The sequence below is a fragment of the Antrostomus carolinensis genome, unplaced genomic scaffold (assembly GCF_000700745.2).
Source record: "Antrostomus carolinensis isolate BGI_N321 unplaced genomic scaffold, ASM70074v2 scaffold2707, whole genome shotgun sequence".
NCBI classification, from domain to species: Eukaryota; Metazoa; Chordata; class Aves; order Caprimulgiformes; family Caprimulgidae; genus Antrostomus; species Antrostomus carolinensis.
In genome coordinates, this window is record NW_010327880.1 from 47879 (window position 1) to 72856 (window position 24978).

At 39.2% G+C, this 24978-nt stretch overlaps 1 protein-coding gene across 1 annotated transcript in view; it reads right to left on the bottom strand.

The window, feature by feature from the left end:
* Positions 1-24978, bottom strand: part of AKAP13 (A-kinase anchoring protein 13) — a 70670-nt gene that overhangs the window by 16429 nt on the left and 29263 nt on the right. The window contains exons 5-14 of the mRNA XM_010172024.2: positions 23811-23994; positions 22451-22559; positions 14073-14115; positions 12692-12797; positions 7318-7489; positions 3961-4028; positions 3045-3111; positions 2005-2140; positions 924-1036; positions 88-234 (exon numbers count right to left, since the gene is read on the bottom strand). Of these exons, the coding sequence (XP_010170326.1) occupies positions 88-234; positions 924-1036; positions 2005-2140; positions 3045-3111; positions 3961-4028; positions 7318-7489; positions 12692-12797; positions 14073-14115; positions 22451-22559; positions 23811-23994 (1145 nt within the window). The remainder of the gene's footprint in view (positions 1-87; positions 235-923; positions 1037-2004; positions 2141-3044; positions 3112-3960; positions 4029-7317; positions 7490-12691; positions 12798-14072; positions 14116-22450; positions 22560-23810; positions 23995-24978) is intronic.

Here is a 24978-nt window from a genome sequence, read left to right on the forward strand (position 1 = left end):
GACCTAAAGCTTCCCAAATCCATGCATGCAAGTATATCAAGAAGCCACCTACAATAAGTGAAAAATTAAGATGTGCATATTTCTCACCGTAAATGACATCTTGCCGTTTGACAACATCTTTGTTTTGCTGCTGTAGGAACTTGCTGTCCACTACTTGGCTCCAGGACTCTGCCTCCAGCTGCTTGGAATCTAATTCCAGGTCTCCCATCAGCTGTCCTTCATTCATGTCTGCACCTTCACAAAGCAATGTAAGTGCCACTAAGATGCAACGTAACAACATCGCAGATAAATAAGAAAACACAACACTCAGTTTGTCTTCCTTCTTTTATTTTACATCACTGAATTGAGGGCACTTAGACCTTGTGAAGCTCGTGTTCTCAAGCTTACAAAGCCAGATCCATTCTGCTCTTTTCAGGTAAATATTGGCTATGATGTAAAAATATTGATTGTATCCTAAAAAAGCTACATATATAAAAAATATTTAAAGTTAAGAAATGAATTTAATTGACTTCACTTTCAAACCCACAAAACTAAACAATACGTTTCTTCCTTCTCCACTGTAGGAAAATACAAAACACAAGACATCAGCATGAAAAAGGTGACAGAGTGCAAAACCTGTGGCTGTATGAATGGGCCGGACGTGCAGAATGAAAGAGGAAACACTTGGCCCTGAGCTAAATTCCAAGTAACTCAACTGCAACCGAAACCTTCCAAATGGTTTCCCACAATTCAACAAGCTAAAGAAATTACTATGTGGGGCTTTGCTTTAGATTATCAAACTAATATTCTAAGATTAAAGTAAATGCACTTTAATTGTCCATTAGAAAGGAAAACACTTGCTGAAATGCCCAAATGGATTTTCTATTTCTGGAAAGCAGCACTGAGACCTTCCTTTTGCTATAAATTCCATGGGGATCTCGTACCTTCATCAACCAGTGACTCCATGGATTCATTCACTCGGCTGATTTTATGTAAGGAGTCTGTTGATTGCGACAGGAATTTCCAAGTGTGTATTAAGTTGTCATCGTTCCCAACTCTGCAGAAAAACAGAACATAGAATATTGTTTATGACCAAAAAACACCAGCCAAGCGTACTTTTAAATACACAGAAGAAATGCATTTTAGATATGAATTGAAAACCAAGCAAGTGTTGCATGGTTATGTACAGAAATGTACTTTTATTAGTTGTTTTCTAACAATTACCCCTTAGCACTCAACAAAGCTGTAAGATCTACAGTTCTGAGTGATGGTGGTCCTTCTATAAAGAATCAGACCTGAGGTTTTACAGTTTGGATAACTCCTTTTCATTACTTTCCATTTTTCAGTCACTTCCCATCCATGTTGTCCTTGGTGCAAGCAGTGCAAAAATGCAACATAAAATGCTATCCAAGAGTCTTTATCACTAGCTCTGAGAAAGATCAGCAAAATGAACTGAAATAAATTTCACCATGAATAGCCAGGGCATACAAACTGTCCAGAACATGCCAGTCCATGCTGCTGTGCTGTATGTAGAACTGATCAATATGCAGATAAGTGTAGGAACTATAAATTATATTTTTTTCTATGATTTTTTGTAATTAATTACATACAATGCAGTCCTAAAACACCACGAAGACTGCAGTTCTGTGCCTCCACCCTATCATTACGGACACAAAAGTTAATGCTATACCTGAGCTGCAAATGTGTGTTTGCACAGTAGCCAGCCCAAGGCAAGGGAATTTCCTCCTGGAGCCCAGAGCATCTCTATGAAGTGGCCTTGAATATAACCAGGCCAACTCAGATGCCTCTGAACTCATGCCATGAGTAAACTAACCCAGACAATCTGATTGTGCAGAAGACAACTGATGGTATCATATATAATATGGGTATTTCTGGTTTTGGGATCCTCTTTTGTACCTTTAACATAAATAGCACATGAATTTATTTTTAATGAGATCTGAATTTCTCTACGCTTGCAGGATGAGGTAACACGCACGTACTCACACGCGCAGGGAGAAACCTTACCCTGCAATGTTCTGTATTGAGACACTTTTTGAAAGTGCTGTAGTCTGCTGTGATCTCCTGTTATTGAATATTGAGGTTACGGTGTTTTCATCAGGAGCAAGTATTGCAGAGCGAGGACGCTCCTTCGGTTGTGAGCCTGGAAGGAAAGTGTCAAACAAAAGTCAGCTCATGCAACTGCGTTCTTAACTGCGAGGATGATGACTTAAATAAACCAGGCTCTAAAAATTAACTTCCTCTTCTTTCTAGAGTTGTCACCAGGAGATCTCAGCTGTTAGAAACAGCCATACGAAGGAAGGAACATCCACCCCTGCGTGGAACTGACTGCACTGCACTACGCTTAAAAGATCTAGGTGAGATCTGCAAGTCCAGAAACATACACTTTTGAAACTAAATTTAATTTTATTTGATAAATAATCACATGTAGCAATCTACTGTGTTGCTTTTTAATTCCCTTGAGCCTATAATTACACACATCTTCCTGCTTCTGGTCAAACGTGTTGAGATAGGTTTCTCTATCAGTATATAGCACAGAGAAATGCTAATCTTTATCTCATTATACTATCACATACCTTTAATCTTTTCATGTTAATTCCAGACTTTCCCTTCTTCAGATGCATTTCTGGTTTCTGGAGCGATACCTCTGAATTTCATGATAAATACCACAGTGGGTACATCGGTATCATACAGTGTGGTTTCATATAGTGATCTCCAAGCTATCACTAAATATGCTTATCAAATTATGGCACTACCAAACCTGTGTGGGCTATTTCACTCCTATTCTTTGCCCCTTGTCAAACAGGGTAGCTCCACAGTGCAATGTACATCTCAGTGCAGCCAGGGAAAGTTTTGCAGTATTGCTCCTATTCCAAATAAAACTTTCTGGTTTTACTTTTACTTTTTGCTTATCATGCACAGACGATGCTCTTATCCCTGCTTTGATAAATGCTTATCTTTCATAATATCAAATATTAGTTGTCAGAACAGTTACAAACAGCAGATACAGACCATCACCAAAGCAGAGGGAAAGGAAGTTTTCTTACTTTTATTTCTCATGGTTACTGTGGGTAACGAAGAGGTATCATGTGCCTGCAGCATCCCTCTCTGTGGCTGAAAGAAAAACAAAATTCACTGCAATTTCTTCCTCCCTTCTCCCATCAGGCTGTGCCACATGACTAAAATTAAAAAGCTATGTTTTTTTATGAACTCTCTCAGAACAGATCAGTTTTTGGCTGTATATGTATCTTTTATATAGATCTATATATTTGTATGCGCATCCACACGCACACACACACACACACACACACGCATTCCCCTCACTAGCTGCCATCCATGAAATAGGCAAAATAACAGCTGGAAAAATGTGCAGTAAATAGGAAAATGAGAAAAAGTGGTGTCAATACTGAAGAGAACTGAATTTGTAACTGTATGAATGTTAACTAGCTTGGAGAACCACACTGTCGAAGAGGTTACTCACATTTGGGGCAAGCAGGAATCCTGCACGTTCCTCATATAAACAACATACATATTTAATAGTTTTCATGATGCATTATATACACATGATGCTGCATTACAGGATGCAGCATTTGAGAATTAAGAGATATGGCATTTAAGGGTGCTGGACATCCCTAATTTTTGCCAGTGAAGTTGTTTGTTTTGAATTGAAGTGCAGGACAGACCATCTCAACATAAGGTCCCTGTGTACTGCAGGGAACAATGCAGGGAATTTGCTGCCAACAAACACCCCGGGGCGCTGACCTGGAGCGTTCACAGAGTCCCAGGGACAACTACTGTATTTATGTGAGGTTTTGAGGAATTTCAAGAGAACCCAGAGAAATTATTTATTGTAGCACACGTGCTGAAGTTCTTTCCAACAAGCTGGAAACTTTGGGATGCACAGTAGATGATGTTAGATATCTGCATGTTTGTTTATTCAGTAGAGTAGATGAAATCTCTTACCTTCATTTTGACCTTTGCACAAGAGGCAAAACTCTCCTTACAGCCTTTGTGAACAATTGCATTGCAGTCTGTCAAAAGAAAAAAAACCCAACCAATTAACAAAAAAATATAGAAAACAGGTCAGTTTTTGCCATTTGTAATCTGAACTGTTATCTTGCACAACTGAAGATTACAAATTTCAGGCACCATTGTGGTTTTACATGAGCAGCTACAGATACTGAGAGACAGGCTGCTCTCCTGGTTAAACAGCCCTTTGTTTGTTAACAACATTTCCTCCTGGAATTTAATAGCAAGTTCTGTTTAAAAATCAATGTAAGGATGAAATGCCAGGTTCCTAATGAATCACAGAATCATAGAATACCAAGTTGAAAGGGACCTCAAGGATCATTTGGTCCAACCTTTTGCAAAACGAGTCTTAAATGAAAATAAATAAATAAATAAATAAATAAATAAATCCCCCAAGAAACAGAAAGAAAAAAGATGGACTTATTCCTCTGAAAGAAAAGGTGGAAAGCAGAAGCAGGACACAGAAACAGAAACCAATTGTAGGGCAAATATTTTCTCTTAAAACACAAATCCTTTTCTTATTAAGACAAGGACTATGGGATCCAAAAGACAGGAAAAGGACAGAAAAATCCATTTACATAAACTCAGACATATCATAGCCAAGATCTACAGTACAGGAACCAAGTGCTACTGTACTACAGGATTATCAGAAAAAGTAACAAGAGCATCTGCCAGGTGACTGGGTCCGTGAGTTTGGGACTTCCTAGTGAAAACTAGACTGAAGCCACCATTTTGGTCCAAACCCACATTTACCAACACAAAGAGCACCATATTTTAACACCACCCTTCACTGCATATATGCCAGAGCCAAAGCTGTGTTTCTTTTTCAGAATACCCTGAGTCTGCCAGCAGATTTCTGGGAATCAAAGTCTTCAAAGATGATTAAAATTGGTTTTTTTTTCCTAATAATTGATAATTGGGTTTGGAGTATTAACTCTTCTGAGAGATGAAAGATCACAACTGAAATGAGATCCAGTAGCTTAGAGAAAATCAGTTATTTCCACCCATTCATGAAAACACATATTAACACAGATAATTACATTTTAAGTGTAAATTACACTGTATAGTTCTGAATTATTTCTAGAAGAAATATGAAATGAAAAAATTCCATGCCCAGAATGACAAAATATGCTCACATTCCTAAAAGTTCTTACATTTGGCCCTACTCAACAAAAGACAGTAGTAATTCTGATATTTTCAGAGAGGTAAGGGTAAGGCCATAGGGCGTTGCTATTCTGTTGATGTCCCACAACTTCCTGTGCAAAACAGACAGAAGAAAGAAACCTGCACGTTCTTGCAAAAACCCACACGCAGTATCATTTTTTCAGATCAAACAAGGAAGAGGGACAGAACCTGCTTCTGGTGCTTTAAAAGAGGCAGCAAGACAATCCAGAACTATTAAATTCACACAGGAGCCTTGAAAGCCTGAAGGCAGCTCTTTAGAATGTACCATTTAGCAATAGAATATTTTGATGGTTTAGATCAAAAATCTGGTTTCAGGGACTTTATTCCTCCAATTCAACTCTTCAGCTTGCAGGAATTTCCTCCAGCTCCTCTGTATCATTAATATTAATAATTAAAATCCCAAAAAGTTTATTTTCTGCATCACTGATCATAAAAAATAAAAAGACCAGGCAGAGAGCAAATAAAAATTAGGATTTTTTGCTTGCCCATGTGTTTTAGAGCATGTTAAATCTTTCAGCATTGACTAGCTGTTTCAGGAAGCTGGGGGTGTCACTGAAAAGTTCAGACATTGATTTTAAATTATCTAGTGCTTTAAAAGGCATTAAGAAAAAGTCATCCATAGGTGAGACAGTGATGGCTGCAGTAAAGCACTGCTACTTCTGTAGGAAAAAAGTAGTCCTCAACAGCACAGGAACAACAGAGTCTCTGCTGCTGGTTATCGGTCATTTCCAAGGCATTTGACAGTTGATTTTAGGATGTGATGGGAGAAAGGATCACTCTCAGATGTGAGCTTACAACCTGGGCCCTGACCAAACTTTCCTCGTGGCATTCATTTTCTGGCCAATGCAGAAAACTTACAACAATTTTCTGTTGCACCTTGAAAAATAAGGAAAGAACACCTATGCTAAACCATATGATATTGCTGGATTATTTTAACTCATTAGGATACAAAGAGTTAAATCAGGATAGATTTGATTTTCTACGTGCCTTCAGAAGCTGTTAAGAAAGTCGAGTAGGGGAAGGGAGAGGATGCATTTGAGAGCTTATAACTGTTGATGTTTTCCATCAGGCTGACACAGAGCGTGTCTCATGCAAACAACTTTGCTGAAATCTCTTCTCTTCCAGGAAATTCAAAACTGCCATTCGGGATTCAGCTGGCTGCTCCTTCCCCTGCCCATCGGAGATGTTTTATACACTGCTCATCTACCAGAAGGAAGAGAGACAGAGCTTCTTGTTCCAACCTAGGAGCAATTCCCGTACACACTTTGACTCATCTCTAGGCTAGTGAAGTAAAAAAAATTACTAATAGTGAGGAACGAAGAGCCCTGAGCTGCAGTGGGGAAAAGACTTTTTTGTCTACATATTCTATAGCTTTGGGTCACTAAGTAAACCAGCCACCATTCTGGTTTTGACCACACAAACACTGCTGACCTTATCAAGCTACAGGCATGAGAAACCGTCTGATAAGAAAAGAGAACAAAACCAGCAGTCCTGCAGAAGCTCTCCCGTGCGGTTCCCGCACTGCCTGCACTGCACACACTGCATGTGCACACAGGTATTTGTTGTTTGACTTGTGGTGCTATTTCATGTATGAAGGGAGAAGAGGGTTCCTGTTGGCTATTTGTATCATGCTCTTCTCACTGAGGGCTCACTGAAGCAGTGTTTCGGAGGACTGAAGCAATACAGTACAGATAAGTGGGACATTATTTTCCCCTTTGTAAATAAAAGCCATGATCCAAGCCAGGTTTCTCTATTCCTCATCCATCTTAACAAAGCAGCTCAGCCCCAAGCCATAACACGCAGCTGAAATAACCAAAGTCCTCCAGCTGACTGATACATCCCAACAAGCAGAGGCAGAAAACCTCGCAGGATGCTGTGATGTCCAAGCACAGGCTAGGAAGGAGGCTGCAGGACACCTCCTTGCAGCCATGACTCATTTCAGTCCAACTTCCATAAGGCAACATGCTACTCCATGAAGCACTTTCTCCAAAGTCTCCCTCCCACCCCACATCCTTAAGGAAAAGGAAAATAAAGCACAAGGTTTGCATTTCCCATGTCAGATTTAATGAAAAACAAAAGGAAAGGGTGAAAAAAACCCCAACTTACTTGCACAGTAGTACGAATCCTTATTGAAAGGTTTCATACAGTGGTAACAGGTTGCTTGGGCTACAACAGACGTTGCAGTGAAGAGATGTCCATTTAAGAGCTTCTTATCCTTTTCCTTCTCCTTGGAATCTTTGTCCTTCTCTTTAGTCTTCTCTTTATCTTTCTCTTTTTCCTGCCAAGAGAAAAATGACCAAATGCCTCGTTACTTTGCAGAGGTCTATTCTCTAGTTACAAATTCTTCAGTGTTTGCCTTTGGCACTATGACGATATTGATTGGCACGCACCTTAACAATAGTCATGTGTCTGCACAGCTCTCAGGAAAAAAAATCAGCTTACAGCCCCCTCAGATGTGGAATAACATACAACTGACTCGCAGAGCCTTCTGCACGGGTATCTCACTAGCAGAGAATAAACTGGGTCTGTTCTGAAGGTCTGTCTCTTCCACCTTTGTTTTATATTATCTTGGTTTAATGACTTACCTCTTTTCTTCTTCTGGGCTCTCAATCTCTTCAGCGCTTCCAATGAATTGTGTGAAATACAAACACCACGTGCAATGTGCAGCAAACTTTCAAAGTTAATTTTTAAGGCCAATCTGTAAGACTCGTGTTTTGCAACAACAGTATAACAAGCTCTTCCTCGGTGCCCGTCCAGCGTCACCACCAGAATATTTTCACCACCGTTTTCCTTTTGAGTAGCCACTTTTTCAACAGATTCATGCAATCCCAAGTAACTATGTGAAGCTTTTTGGGGAAATGGATCTTTCAACAAACTTGAAAAATATGGCAACACAGAAAGGCTGAGGAACAACATCAAGATCATAAAATCTCGTCTTCTGGAAACCACAGTTCAACCTCTGGGCTACTCAGCTTTGGAAAGGTGACAAGCACAGCCAGCTTCTCCAAATTTTAGTAGAGTTTTTGCTTACCTTTCTATCACTCCCTGAGACAGAAAATGCTAAATACTAAAACTATGAAACATTTTTCCCTGCAGCTTTTTGTGGATTTGGAATTCTCACAAACAATTTGTAAAGAAACTCCATAAAAAACCCTAGAAATTTGAATAATAGCGACTCTTTGTCTTTCTATGTATCACCCTATAAAATGTTTACTATACAATTCAGCTCTAGTTCTGTATTTTAACTGTTACTGCAGCTTTCATGGCATCTGAAAGAGAAGCTTAACCAGGAATTGGTAATGGCTCCTGTAAGCTTATCTTTGCATTTTGTTATTTATACGCCATGTGGCCTTTGCTAAACATTGTCAGAGCTTAAATATCAGAATGCTGCAGAGCAACTGCCGTGAAGCGGTTAAAAGAGGTACTGAGCTCTGCAGTCACCAGCAGGGAAACTTCTGAGCCTTTGATGACACACTCCAATAATTAGTAACTCAGCCTAAGGTCTCCCCTCTCCCAGCACGCCCCAAGCAAAATGCCAGTGTCAGAGTCTATCCCTGCAAAGCCTCATAAACAGAAAGTCTATTTACTGGGCCCAAACACTATTTTGTTCTGCAAATAAGCAAAACCAGGAGCATTATCATATGGAATAATCCTGTCTGAAGCAGAAAGCCTGCCAGGAAGACTCTACTTTGTAGGACATTCCAGCCTCCTTTGAGCCTTCAGCTCGGATCACCACCCCATGTAAACCTCCAACACTGTTCTCCATCTGCTGACCTGCCCACCTTTAACCACGTCCAGCCTGGCAGGATTCAAGAGCTAAAACTCTGAAATTTAGTCCTTGGGTGATGGTACCAAGTTGATGCCTGGAGTTCTGCTCTACTGCCAGGACTTATGAAGCTCCAAGAGAAAAGATCACCCTATGCTCAAGGCAGATCTTGCGATTCTCATGCTTAAAATGCTGAAAGGAGATCCACCATCCTATACTTTAAACATACCTGATGTTTACTGCAAAGCCTGGTAATTCTAGAGTTTGGAATAATACCCCGTCTTCAAAAAAATCATTGTAAAAAACATTTTAATTAAAGCTGAACAACCCCAGGAAAAACAGGAAACGGGTGCACCACTTTCAAGGAGGAAACAGCAAACTTCGTACATGGGATGCCAGCCATACTGCTGAAATACAAGGTCTCAAAATGAGATTTTATTTATTCTTTTTTTTTTTTTTTCCTCCTATGACAGTTACTGTTTTGTTTTTTTTTTTTTTTTTTTTTTTTAAAAAAAAAGGATTATAAAAACAAAACCATTTTCCTGTGCTATTGGAGCTACCAGCGTGACTTGAAGCACAGCATCATGGCTGAACCTGCACCGATATGCACAGACAGACACCACGGGTACCACAACTCGGTCATACAGCCCAAAATAACAGACTGTGCGCTGCAGCGGCGGATCCCGCTCCAAAATAACCACAAAGCTCTTACCTCCCAGTGCTTCAGTCCTACTAGCTTTACTGTTATTTGAGGTACTTCGGAAAATCTATTCCATTTTATGGACATCCTTCCCCTGGGGGCAGGAGAGCTGCTCCCCACCAGCATTAGCCCATCGCGATGGCCAAGAGCTGCCGGCACAGCCGGACGGAAGGACGGCAGTCAGAGAGGAGTTGAGCAAAAGGGGGAGGGCGGGACGATTGCTGCTAACTTCCTTGAAGATGATTTTAGCTACTTTGCTATTGCTTTCATCTTGCCCTACCCTAGCTTTCACTGCTAAAAAAACCCCAAAACCCAAAAAACCCCTCAAAAAACCCTAAAAATAAAAAAAATACAGGCAGGAAAGGATGGAATTACTGTTTTAGAAATCACCAGTCAATATGACACTATCCATTTAAAAGGCACAGGGTGGTCAATCAAACACTCTGTGATGTTTGGGATACAGAAAAATTGATTTTTAACATACCTCAGTGTCGCTATTGTAGTACTTCAAGTAAATAAAGCGCTGCAGAAGATTTCCCCAGACAGAAAAGTTTCACGGGTTTGTGCTCCTCCTGCTCTAACAGGTCACAAATATTCCCTGTCTCCTAGTCCTTTCAAACTTTTGCTATACACACTGAGTTGCTGCTGGTGGCACAGCACTGCCCAACAACTGCGCAAGTCAAGGGAAAAGAAATTACTCATGCTATTTTTTGGTCATAATTTCCCACAATTCTCTACCAAAATGAAGAAAATGAAGTTTTTTTTCCTCTAATTGACAGAGACACAGCATGTTTTAGACTTCACAAACGTGAATCAGTGCACGCTGCTGATTTCAAGAGCGTTGCTGACTATTCCCCAAATAACACAAAGTACATGCCAGACGTGGGTAAATTCAGTATCCTCTCCAGTTACTACACCAAATACCTCTTTATTTTTAGGGTTTGTTTTTTTTTTAACATAGCTTTTACACCATTTTCAAAAAGAGCCATTGCCATTAGCAGGCTCAGGTGTATTTTATCTTACAGTTTCTCTTAGAAAACAGTGCATTTCTGAAGGTTTGGAGAGTAAAACCTAAGTAAAACCTAGCTGGAAAGAAGTGGAGGCCTCTCTCCCTCCTGACAGCCCAGACTGCAGCAGAAACCAAACTCTTCCTGTCCAACTTCCTCTTTCAAGGTTTGTTGTTTTTCTTTTTAACTCTTACAGGTTTTCATCGGCCATAATGCTTCTGAGAAGTCAGTGTTCCTAAGAATTTTTAGGTCAAGTTATTTAAATGTACAGGTGAAGCCCTAAAAATGTATGTAATGCAAACATTCCACCATGAGCAGAGAAGAAACTCTAATTTGAATGATATTATGACTTTTTAGTTAGTAAAAATATCAGAACTGTAATTTTTGTAGTGTGTATTATTGTTGGGATTTTGGAGCAATTCTTTATCAACAGTTTCAGACACAATAATGAAATTAGTGAAATCAGACTGCACTTATTTAACAGAAGTAGAGCAAATATCTCAAAGCACTTCTGCTATATTTTCTCACCCGTCCCAACCAGATCTCTTTTATATATATATAAATATATATCCAGTTCTTGCTGTAGAGATTAGACATCCAAAGTGCAAGAACCAGCTAATGAACTTCCAGCCTTGATCACAGGCTGTGCAACACGCTCCACAACTTCTCACCAGTGGTTTGCACAGAGGTTTCTACGTCATCAGATTTTATTTATTTATTTATTTTTGACATTGTACTTTGCAGCAGGGAACAGCATTGTCTTAAAGCTGCTCAGCAGCAGCTCTGAGCTGCTGGTACTTGCAGCTTTCATTTTTAAAGGCAGATCCATGAAGAGGAACTATGTGTTAAGATGACTGGTCTCACTACAGCCGGTACTTCATTGCAAAGGTGATGCAATCTTCCAAAAACGTGTATCAGAACGTGGGTTGGACCATGAGAGCACACAAACTCAGCTATGTTAGAGGAACACTCATGCTGAAACATCACATTTATGTTGAGAAAGGCTAAAATCAAGTTTGCTTGTGCAGATAAGACGTGACCCCTCTCGTACATGGATGCTTCAGCCCAGCTTTAGTCTGCAATAGGCACAATGCTCATGATGCCACATTTTGTTTCTCATTTGCTCTTCAGACACTCATTAGAATATGTAATTATGTGTCCCAGGGGCCTTCCAATAGTATTTACCAACATACTAGCTAAACATCACTTATTATTGCCCACTGTGAGGTAAGCTGCTGTTAGCTTCTGTCAGACATGATAAACCGAGGTGAGATTCAAGTAAAAAATCCAGCCAAGCCAAAAAAATCCCAAACATACATTGATCTTCAGGGGACAATCTAAGGCAACAACAGCCTGTTTGTGTGAAGTATTTAGCATTAATGTCATTATTTCTGTAACCAGTTCTGTTCCCAGGAAATTCAGCTGTGCTGAGCAGCATTTAACTTTCTGTAAATTAAATCCCAGGATTTCAAAGATGGGAAAAAAAAGGGAAAATATAAATGCTGGCCATCAATAAAGGTCATGCTTTGAGCAACCTCTCCAGCAGTGCATGGGAACGTTGTAGCAAAGGCAAAAAATAAAAGAGAAACGCAATACAGCCTTTGGCATCCCTTCTTACAGCTCCTGTCCTTCTTTTATCAAACACCTCTTGGGTTCTGTAAAAAATTAGACCCATCAATCACTGCAAAGCTGTAACTTGTGCTGGAGTACAATCTATTCTTTATAATAAATGAAGCTTCATTCTGTGGGGAAAAGAGGCAAAAACGTTGCACAGGAAAACTCACCTCAGATGCATTTCAATTTTGGGTTGCTAAGATTTCCCATGTAGCTATTCCCTATTATCCCACAGACAATCCTCCCCTCACAAAAGGAAGAAAGGAAGAACAAAAGAAAAGAAAAGTCAGGCAAAGACATAAATACCACCCTATGGAAACACACTGAAATACAGAATTCATGGCTGGTACCCATGAGTACTTCATGGCTGTATAAATGACAAGAAGCACTTACTTTGCTCTTCTTGCTGCTGGACATTTTATTCCTGAGGTAGCTGAAGGTGCGACTGACTTTTGTTCCACTTTTAAAAGCGGGGACACTGCTGCTTTCTTCAGATATGCTAAAATCATAAAAGAAAGAGGTTGTTTTTATTTTTTTTCCTCCCAAAGCACCTATTAAATAGATTCTTTTTTAAAAGAAAAATACATTTATTATCCAGTAGAGTCATGGGCTGCTTCATGGTGTTATATCAGAAGGCAAAGTGAAGACAAAATGCCAATCTAGTAGTTTGCCATATATTTCAAGGGATCCTTTAATTGTTTTTTAAGCAATCTCCATTCTCAAACCATGCCATAGCACCCTCTGCTGCTCCCGTGGCCAAATAACCACTAACCAGCTCGCAGCATCTGCCTATTTACATGGCCAATATTGCAGACACACAGTCAGCCTTGGCATTTAATCATTGATATTTCAGACAGGAAGGGACAGACATGCACACATCCTGTAACGAGAAATCTCCTTCCAAAGAAAGACATCTAATAAACTCTGAAAAGACAGTGTCTTTAACAGAAACCACACTGTCTGCAAAGCCTCCCCTGAGAAATGAGAATAGCAATACTAAGTAATAAAAAAATCAATGGTTATTTGTATTAATTTAGGCATTTATGGGACACCAGATATTTTCTGCCAGTCTTTACATGCACAAACTTATGACCCTTCAGCTTCTATGGAAGAATAAGAAATTACAGAGGAAACTTATTGCATTACAGAGAAGGACACAGTCTATCAATAGGAAGTACAACGCAAACCAAAAGCTGAATGACACAAAGACAAATGAAGTCAAGGAGGAGAAACCAGCATCGAGGAGAGGTGAAAAGCCTCTTAGTCATGAAATAAAGCTGAAGCTATCAGGGTGACACAGAGATCAGACAACCACGTCCTTCAGTGCCACAAATGTCCTTCCTTCAGGGAAGCATTTTTAAAGCCAGCACCCACCAGAAAGATTATCTCCTCTCTACAGCTTGCAAGGGTGAAAAGTAACGTACAAAAACACGATTGTTTTGGCCTTCGTTATAGAAATATAGCCAGAATTAACCAAAGGGAGGAACAACTACTTTTAGTATAAAATATAACTCAGGGTAAACTGATATTGCTCGATAATAGATAATCTGTTATTAGCTAAAGCCTTGTTAGAGATAAGACCTAGAACAAACTTTCATATGCTATGATCTAAAATATTCCTCAGCCTTTAGACATACACACTGATTTTCACAAGCCTGATGATTTGTGATTTCAGCTGAAGTGTACTGATGCCAGGAAGGCTTTTGGGTGTCCAAACTAGAGCCCACTGCAGGAGTTCCCCCAGAAGAGACATGGTACCCCCAGCATACCGTACCTCTGAACCGAGGAACCCGTGGGGCTGCCAAACGCCTGCGTACCTGGAAAAGATTGGAGGGGTGGGGAGGTGACATGTTAGACTGCAATCTTCACCCATTGATTTTAAAAACATAGTTTGTATATTTGGACAGTTCAAGAGGAAGGGGAAATGTTTTCCAGAAGTGAGTGTTTAGAACAGATTTCATGTGCTCAGGATAAAGCCTGTTTCCCATATCCTTATGTGCTCTCAAATTAGATGCTGAGGTGAAAGCCTGCTTAGTATTTTTATCATTCTTCGGCTATTAAGCAAGGGATATGCATCTGTTAAATGTGCTGGTAAATTGGAGTATCTGAATCAGAACTACCAATTAAATTACAATAGGTATAAATGAGACTCATTCTGCCACAATGCTTTTATTTATGCACCACTAGAAAGAATCTATTGTACAGCACATCCGGGTTTCATGTACAAAACTTTTCTGCTTGATAAAATTATAGTTCATTTTCCCATCAAAATCCTGAAGCACTTCATAAAGAGTAAAGGGAAACAAGGGAAGCCTTATTCCATTTTCCACAAAACTTTACCAGCCTAAGGCTTAGTCACAAAACACTGTGCTTGAGGAAAGTCTGACTTTCAACATGAAGCTGAAGCCCTGCCAATGACAAAATTCTCTTTACACCACAAGAAACCTGCTTGCACAAAGCATTTGGAGCAGATGAGGTGGCTGACACCATTTACCAGAACCATCAAAGAATACTGAAAAATCAGGATGAGATGATCCAGAGGAGGGAGGGCTCTCTCCACATCAACTGGACTTGTCAGGACTCCAAAAAATCCTCGCTACAAGCACTGTCTGCAGTCCTATCTGAAGTTCAAGAAGCAGCATGACTGATCATCTTACTAAGCTTCTGCATCTACACTGTGAAAAATACTACCGTGGCTTCAAATTCTGTTAACATATTAAAGCTAAGGGTGAATGCAAAAAAAGTCACTTGACATCAGAGGCAAAGACAGTTCTCTACCCATAAGCAGTAAGTGCATTAGGAAAAACTGTGCCTTCAATATTATGCCTTATGATTCTAAAATATACATTTTCCCAACCACTGATTCACTGAGACAGAAATATCATTTCTTCATACTGAGAAACTAAAACACAGGTATAACCCCTTACCTAATTCCTGCTTGGAGATCTCTCTTAATATCTCCCTTGATAAATCTTTCATCTAATAAATGATCTATCCCGAATACATCCAAGTTAGCAATACTGTAACATATATGAAATGAAGTCTCCTATTCTGCTTCCTGACTGTACTGGGTTTTTATATAATATCCACTAGCTAAGCGCCTACTAAGATCACAAGAGTAACTTATGGACTCCAAAATCCCCTTTTTTAAAAAAAAGAAAAAAGAAAAATAGATTCATCAGTTTGACTGGATTTAAGTATTTCACAAACCTTTTGTTTATTTGCAGTTAACGTAAGAAATACAAAGGAATGTTGACTCAAAAGCTGTAGTAATTTGATATTTGTGACTGTTTTTCAGCACCCTGAGAAAGAACATTGCATGGGCACTTCAATTATGTACTATTTATATTTTACTGCAATAGTGTTTTATCTGAAAAATGAGGGATTCTTGACACTGGCAGGCAAAAAAGATCCAGACAAACATCAAGGTGAAAGCCTCTGTATGATTTCATATTTTAGGTTACAGTATAACAGCATATGATCAACACTCTGCTGCAAGCTATAAAGCCCATGAAGATAAGCATAGAAAAGCACACACTTTCTCACCTTCAGAGTTTTTGGGTTTTGGTGGGTTTTTTTGAGGTAGAAGAGGGGAAGGAAGGTTTATTTCCAAAATATTTATGTTTCCTATCATGACCAGGTTCAAAACTGAAATGCCAAGGTGTACTTATTGAACACCTTTTAAGCATCACCCACCAAAATTATTTCATATGGTAGCTGGACTTAAAATAATTCATCAAGGTTCATTATGCAAAAAGCAGCAACTGGACTAGGATTTTGCAAACAAAAGAAACCAGTCTGCAACTCTTTCATAATACTGGCAGTAATTAAATTTTATGGGTCAAGAAATCCACAGGCTTCATAATATTTTTCTAAAATGCATAGACAGGCTTGTCCAGCAACCTGAAATCCACATCTTAAATATATCATGGTATCAAACAAACTGCAACTAATTCTCCATACTCTAGAGAAACACAGGCACGGAGAGGTTGAAGAGCGCTAACTGAAATGCAAGTGCAATCTCAATGCTAACTTATCCATCCTCTCATGAGAGATGAACCCTGAAGACATGAAAAAATAAACAAACTGGTCTGGGATTACTACATGAAAAATGCCCATTGCCAAAGCAGTCTTACAAATAGCTGTGGCTAAACCAACCTTTACATAAAGTCACCACAGTTCCCTCAAATATGAGGGAATAAAACACTTGTAAAGAAAGCAACATTTTGGTTGAGACAATATCTGACATTATTTTAAATGCTCATTGTTAAAAGCAGCACTGTAGAGGGAGAAAGGATAAATACTGGCTAACAGAAATACCTCCCACCCCCCAAAAAATTGCTATACCCTAATCTGACTATTAGGAATTACTTAACTGGTTGGATGCTTAAAACAATCAATCAATCAAACAAACAAACAAAAAAAACCCCCAAACCCAAACAAAAATTAAAAAAACCCAAATCTACAAAAAAATAATTAGCTAAGAGTACTTTTTGCCATGGGAGCACAACATCAATGCACAGCTGCGAGTTTGCAGTTCACTTTGTTGGGACACAATTCATGAATCACGAGTTTTGTTAAAGGTAGAAGAGAAGGACAGAGCAAAGGGGAAGGAGCTTAAATATGGAAGTGGGTAGTATCACACCTGGGAGGAGCACAGGACTTTCTTGTAGGAAGGGATAAATTCACAATGAAGACTGGGAATGGAAAGGAGGAGAATTTAGATACCTACGACATGGATGGTGGGGAGATTTTTTTAAAATTCAGGAAGCAACCAAAATCTGTGGGACTGTAAAGCAATTTCCCCCATCCCAGTATGGACACTAGGGACGTGGGCTAATTTCCTTGCAAACTTTTGATTTGAACCAACTAATGCAGCTGCTCTGAATTTTCTCTTTAGACAGAGAATTATCTGATCTGGTTTATTTCAAGAGTCTAATAAAACATGCTTAAGAAATAGGAAACATTTTCAATTAGCTTTGATAAGCCTATTTAAAAAGAACAAGAGGAGTCTAAATTCCTTTAATTCAATCTTCTGTCTTAGGTTTCTTTTAGCAATGGTGTTTGCAGGAGGGAAAAAAGCTAACACGTAACACCTGCCTGTTTCCCAACAAAACTATTCTGGTTATGGTGTCAGGACCTAGATATGAACACCTTGAGGATTTAAGTAAGGTGTTTGGCTGCAATGCATGCTTTTTGCTCAGCAGAACTGTGAAGTTGTAACCAAGACTTTCAGAATTTAATATCAGGGCTTCTCTCCTCTTCCCCTACTTCCACTTGAGCAATGTACTCACCCTCACCTATGGAGGGCAAGGATCTACCACCTTCTGTTAACTCCATGCACTGCAACAATCTCATGACAAGTATTTTGGTTTTAATAAAAAGGTGATGACCATATTGCTGGTCAGAGCAGCAGATGGTGATATTTGTCATACGGATACAGACCAAAACTATCCAGATGAGACATGATGGTGCTGATGTACAAGACTCTCTGGATTATTATCCTTTTATTCTGCCATTAGTTAGTACTCAGATACAAGACTAAGATAATGCTGTTAGACGTCATGCAATGGAAAAGTTAGTTCAATGTCTGCAAGGTGAAACTTCAAGGTCTAAAGCAGAAAACCAGATTACCCTTTGTTTCCACCCATAATGGCTGCAACACACAGAAAACAATTACTTACTAGCCAACTCCTCCTCCTCATCACTGGAAGAAGAGCCAATAGAAAAGAGAGTTTTAGACTTAGGAATGAGTGGAGAGATGCTGAAGGAGAAGGAGATTCGTCTCCATGGTCGAGTCCGGCTCTGGGCTGAGAAGTGGGTTAACAGCAGACATTAGAGCATGCTTGAAAATGCATTTAATAGTAAAAGGGAGAGGAAAACAGCCAAAGCAAACTAAAACCAAAGCAAAGGAAATGTCTGCAAAGCAGCTGGCTTCAGAAAAGGCACAAGATGCAAAGAATTGAAAACGTGCAAATTCTAGAGGACGCAGGCGTTGGAGGATGCAGGTCTCGCTGCATGTGTAAGTCAAGGTTCAAGGATTTCTTATCTTTGCTCTCATCTTTTTATAGGAACTCTTAATGAAGACTTAACATGTGCACAGTTATTTTCCCCAAACAGAATACCAACAACTTAGCAGATCTCTGGACTGGACAAACGGCATCTGCTTCACTGAAATAACTGCCAGGGAATCAAACTAAAACAACTCCATACACGTGTTTAAGGTTGGGGTCTGCAATTAAATGCCATCAAAGCTGCTGAGTATAGCAAGGATACTTTATTTGAAGTGTTGACTTTATCTACCTAGGGAGGTTCTTGCCACTTCTACCTTGAAAGAAAACCAACACCATTTTGGTAATATTATGGCCCTAAAAGTTTCCAGCTATAAAATGGAGAGACCTAAATTTTCTTTCTTTTCTCCTCCAAAATAAACCAGAAAAAAACCCCAAGTATCTCTTCTCCTGCCTTCCTCTAAAACTCACAGTTCTTATTTTAAAGAAACTGCCTAAACATGAGAAAAGCTCATGTCCTTGCCTGGAATATGTCTACCAAACAAAGTGCCAAACTCAGCTATCAGTCTGTGACATCAAATCTCCAATTATCAGTAGGATAATGACAACAATCATATTTTCTCAGACGTGTTACTGCTCTGCCTTCTGCTTATTTCAGTCTGCGAAGTCCTATTTATCTATACTATGCACTTTTCCAAGCAGCCCTGCTATTTGTTCATGCCCTCATCTGCAAACTTTGCCAATTAAAAGGGTTTACTGTAATTTCTGTTTAAAAATAATTTATTTTAAAGAGCAGCTCTTGCATTGCAGCAGCTTTGCAACAATTCTTTGTAAGTACAATCTTCTCTGAAAAGAGATGTAGGAGCCAGCTAGCCACTCTTAACCGAAATTGCTACACAGCCTCTTGTGGAGATGTCCAAGGGCTGTATTTCCCAAACCTTCTCATCGTACAAGCACAGGTGGAAACCTCTGAGCTGTGACCTGACCAATGTCAGGTGGTGGGATACCCATCACTCACATGGTACATCAGTGTGTCCTCAGGAAAGATGATTGGGACAGGGCTGGTGAAACTGCCCAGGGACAGGTCTGACCTAAGGGTCTTACATTAAGCATCGACATTAAACATCTCCAGTGCATGTATTCAGGCACTTTTAAAGTCATTCCATGGTAGAGATAAATCAATTTGCTCACACAACAGGGAAAAGAGGCTCAAGACTTTATCAGTATTAAGCTTCTAAGAGAGAGAAGTAGCAATTATTACTCTCTTTGAATAAAACATGTCCTTTCAGCCACACACAAAGAGAATGTTTTACATTGCTGATATAATACCTCAAAACTGAATTCAGAATATAAAAATACTATCTGAGGAATATCCAACACAATGCAAGCAATGCAAAGCAAACTCCCCTGAAATTTTCCTTCAGCCATTAGTCATAAATGCCAATTGCCCAGAGGCAATTTGACTGAAATTATGTGCACGCTTTTCCAATGTAAGCAGAACAACCCTAGAGGGACCCAATGAAAGGTATTTAAATTAAAGAATTCTTAGCAAAATTCATGCATTAATTTTGTTTAGACTGCCTTTCAAAGGAGTTGTTCTAGTGTCCCAGACCTGAAGAACACGACTAGGCAACACTGCTTTCTTTCTTCTGTAGCCTGCTGTCTATTTAGACTAAAAGTCAAGATGAACAATAATACTTTACTGTAAATAGAACCACCTCCTCCAGCACAGTTCAATTTAACTTCCATTTCTGTGGTTTTATTTATAGCAGTTCCTGGCTTTTTTAACAATACACCACACTGGAAATTTGCTATTCCAAAGCTGAAAGTAGTCTTCCGAGCACTCCAGCCAACAGCTCTTGTGACCTCCCTCTATAAAATGCTGAAGGATTAACAGTTGTGAATGGCCACAGCAGCTCTTGGAACATCTGAGACATCAGATGGAATGCAGGTTAGAAACTTGGTCTCAGACACTGCTCCTGCCTCAATACATATGACAATAAATGTGAAAAATAAGAGAAAGACCCCCATATGTTTATTCATTTGGATTTAGTTTTTGAAGCTTTTGTGCAAAACTTGTTGCTTCCTTTCCATTCAGACATATTTGAATGGATGAGGGATTTTTTTAAAAACATCTACCACAAAACTATGCAAGTGGAATGAAGAATTAAAGTTTTCCTAAAATTCACCTCCATGAAATCAAGGATTTATTCTTGCTTAACTCTGAAGTACTCTGCTCTAGTAACAGGAATGTCAAACCTAGGTGATACAAGGGAGTTAATATGCTGAGACCTTCTTGTAAAAGGCACTAAGCTGCTTCACGAGCACTTAGGGTCACAACTCAACACCATCCCTCTTTCAAAGTGACTGAGAAGGGATGAATTGATTTACACAAGTTTCTGGAGCTGGGAAATTGTTAAGAGTTGGAGAAGAGAATCCATGACCTAAATTTTCAAGAGGAGTAATCCTTTTGGATGCTCACATCAACTGGCTCGATTACATTGATTTTCAGAAACCACCTTCCTTTAAAATGAGGCACTTCTGAGGTGGTCTCAAATTAACTAGGAAGTAAATAAAGTTCATGGGAGCGTTACTAATTTTTAACTTCAGTGTCCAAAACTCACAGACATCTGTCTCAAAGCAGAAGACTAACCCTGCTATTTTTTCCACAGCCCCTCTGGAAAGCTTACCATGTCCTCTCTTTTCCTTCTCTCTCAATACAACTGTCACGGCTAGGCCAACTCTAGAAGAAGATGGGATAATCAAACCAGTCTACCACCAGCTCAGACCTCAATGGTATTTTTAACATGGGTCATAAGACAGAGAAGAGTGGAAAGGCAGGAATCTGTCTAATTCCAAGATGCAGACACAAATCTCCTGCTGTCGTAACCCCCCGCCGTGGGCCTGAAGGAAAGTCTCAAGGGAGAGGGAGATGAACCTCAGCCAGCCAGGCTCTCATAGCCACTGACAGCGTGTTTTTTGGGAGCTGAGTTATTTATGGTGTTCGGTTAGTGACTGGATGCAATGCCAAAAAAAAAAAGAAGAAGAAGAAAAAGAAGAGCCAGTCTGTTCACGGGACAGATCTGCCCATGTTTTGGTTACTGTTGCTGGGGGACACATCCGTTAGGCCACGCGCTTATTAATCATGAAATAATGATGGTGAAGAATTTAAAAATGTCTCCTACAAAGCATAATCTCTGTGAGCTTCCTCCAGCAAGCCTCTTAAATTAATAAAACACCTTTCTTAAAAACACCTTTCCCTTGTTCAGCTTTGCACCGAAGCAGCATGTTAATAAAGAGAAAAGGGTCAGAGACCATCACTGATGATTGACCAGACACGACCTAACATGTCAATACAGTTTCTAGCTGGCAATTAATAAAATTAAAAACCATGTGACATGGCCCTTCCACGTGACAGCACATCCAGCTGCAGCCTTCTGAATGACTTTTTCAGCTGAAATAATCAATTCAGTGAAGTTGCAAAATTAAGTACTTCTTATCACTTCAATTAATTTGAACTGAAAAACTTCACCTAATCGTCTTTTATTATTTTCTTCAGGAATGAGACTCAATAAATTACACCCAACTGTCTCAAAATGTTTAACTCAAAATAAATAGCAACAAATTCCCCCAAGGAGATCAAGATTCTCCAATTTCCATATATCAACTTCCAAAAAATCTAGAAGCAGGAAAATAAGAGCTGAAGTAGAAGATGCAAAATTCAAACATTTTTTTTTTAGTAGCACACCCAATAAATCATAGTTTTTTATCAAGTAGAATTTACCTCAATATCAAAGGAAGAAATTCTGAAAAGATGCAAAATTCAAACATTTTTTTTTTAATAGCACACCCAATAAATCATAGTTTTTTATCAGTAGTCTAATTAATAAAAACAAAACAAATCAAAAGAAACCAAGCCAAACCAGAAATACCAAAGGTATGCTGGGAAGAACAAAATATGGATCTAGACTGAACGAGTTCTCCCTTTCCACTCACAATTCCATGCAGCAGTGAAATGTATATTTCACATAATATCGGAAAACAAGAGCAGGTACTAGCAAATTCTGCCTTGGGAACGTAAGGTAGCAAAATATACTTAATACAGATGACAGAATGGATAAGAGAAAATTGCGTTACTCACTGTCCAGCACTGGTTTACTAATTGACATTAGAGACATAGATTTGGTCAGTGGAGATGAAACAGTGGAAGAACAGAAATTAAATCCTTGCGGCTGTGATGTTTGATGCATCTGCAGAACAGAAAATAACCACACTGAGAAAATATGTCAAGTACGACAGCACCACCCCAACTACAGATCACAGGCCAGTGTTCATGTTTATTGAAATTATCGCTTTCAAACAGCAGAAAATTGAAACGATAAGGTAAGAGGTGAGAAATGCAAGGACCACAAAAAACATAAGCAGTGTCACACGGGTGAAATGCAACATTTTGTTTTGTCTTTTAAGTGGAAGACAACTTAATTATGCAACAAACATATGCTAGCCACTTGATTTTTTTGTAAGATATTACTTGGATATTATTAGGACAGATAATGTTAATTGTCTGATGGCCACTGAAATTACTGCTGTGATTCCAACTCCTCAGCTTAACTACTGTGGTTCAACATGGTAAAAAATCTGATGCTTAGCAGTGCATTCACCAAAAATGACATTCCTCAAAGCAAGAGAAGACGTGAGTCTTGATACAATAGTTCTTACAGGCCAGATCTTGGTAGACCCATTTACTACCTTGATGTACAGCAGTGACTCTACGAGGCTGGCTAATGGTTCTGGCATGAACCCAGAAAATACGATGGCTGAAACTTCACACTCAGAAATCCAGGGTATTTATAGTATTTAAGACTGTAATTGCTTCTTCAATAAAAATAAGCAGAGACTTGTAATATTATGGCCCATCTGTCCTTAACAGCTACCACAGACTTCCTCTCCACAGAGATCGCTCTGAATTTTCTTAATATGCAATTAACATTTTGCTTAACTCTTGCTTATAATAACCAGCCTTCTGATTCTGGTTATGCTTGTGGATAAAAAAAAAAATAATAATAAAAAAAAATCTTTATTTTCCTCCTACAATATGAAAACAAACTCAGAAGCTTTAACAGATAAATTACTGCTTGGTACTTGAGCATATTTCAGGTCTGCAAAAGGCTGCATAAGTGTTAATTGTAGAAGCCTGAAAACACCTGTGATTGATAGTATCACTACATCCAGGCTAAAATTTAGTAACTTTTCCATGATTACTCATGCAATCAGTGGAAGAAAACTGTTTCTTGTTCTCCACGCTAAGACTTCACCAATCAATCACACTGCCCCAAAGAACCAAGTAGCAAAATTAACATAGAGGAAATTCCTCTGTTAAAGATGGAAGAATTTATCAGTATGACATATGCAAGGTGGAAGACTTCACAGTGAAACTGTGACTTGGGAAAATTACTTCAAAACATTGATGTAACAATCTATCAACATTTGGACAGCTTTACCTGGTGATCATAGTCTCTGATTTCCCCTTGCTCGAGTTCTTCAGTGAGCAAGACCAGGGACCCGCACTGATTGCTGGCAAGTGGACTCCGTCTCAGGTCTTTGGAGCTCAGAGAAGAAGCCTCTAAGTTTGTAGAGGGCTTCTTGTTCTCACCAGAGTCTCCAGCAAGGCCTTCTAGGCTGTAACTGAAGAGAAACCACAGAGGTTAGATCCTGACAAACTCTTAGGGACCAGTGTCTTTCAGCACATGGCACCTTCAAGTGTAAAACACAAGGCAGTCGCTAAATGAACTGTGCATGGAAACGCTGATGATGTTCCTCAGCATGCTACTTCTCAATGGCCGAGTGCAGATAGCAGTGGAGGGATTTCTGTTTTCTTTATAACAAATATAGAAGCATCTTTGTGCCTCTAATGAGACACAGTAGTTGCTTGAGAATGACCATTCAAAATCCTAGTCAATAAGCTTTCCCACTTGAATGGTGCACAGGAAAATCTAGAAACACCTCTTCCACAGATTTTTCGTATTTCTATATATTCTTTTTGTTAGCTTCATATTAAGTTCTGCCTCAGAATAAAGCCACCCAAATTAAACTACCTTGTATAGCATGGTGCCTGTCCTGGACCACCACAAAATCAGCTCTGGGCTGCATGTAATGTTCATCTGCAGACACATCCTCTGAATCTGTTCAGCACTTGCCACTGCACAAAGCTTTGGCAACAATAATGTCCTTATTTCTGTTAAAGCTGTTTTTTTTCCCCTTTTTTGTTGTTTTTGTTTGCTTTTTTTTTTCCTCTTTCCTTTTTTTCTCCCCCTGCAATGCCTGTTTGGGTTAACATGCAAGCTTTACAGCTTCACCTCCTGGTACACTAGTGCAATTCTGTGGCTAATGTTTGATTTTATGCACACAAAGTCCTGCTAGCTTGAAACAAGGTCCACCCTAGATATATATCCCAACTTGAGGCGAATCATGACAGTTAAGTAGCCAACAAGTTAACATATAAAAGGGAAAAAAAACACTATAGACTGTACAGATTATTTAAATGAGAGGACCTTTAAATTCAAGTAGACTTGCATTGCAGTAATTAATGTTCTGCATTCCTTTGGAAGTATTAAGTGGCTGATAAATATGCATCTTCCAAGCAAAAATTGCACCAAACTTTAAATAAGA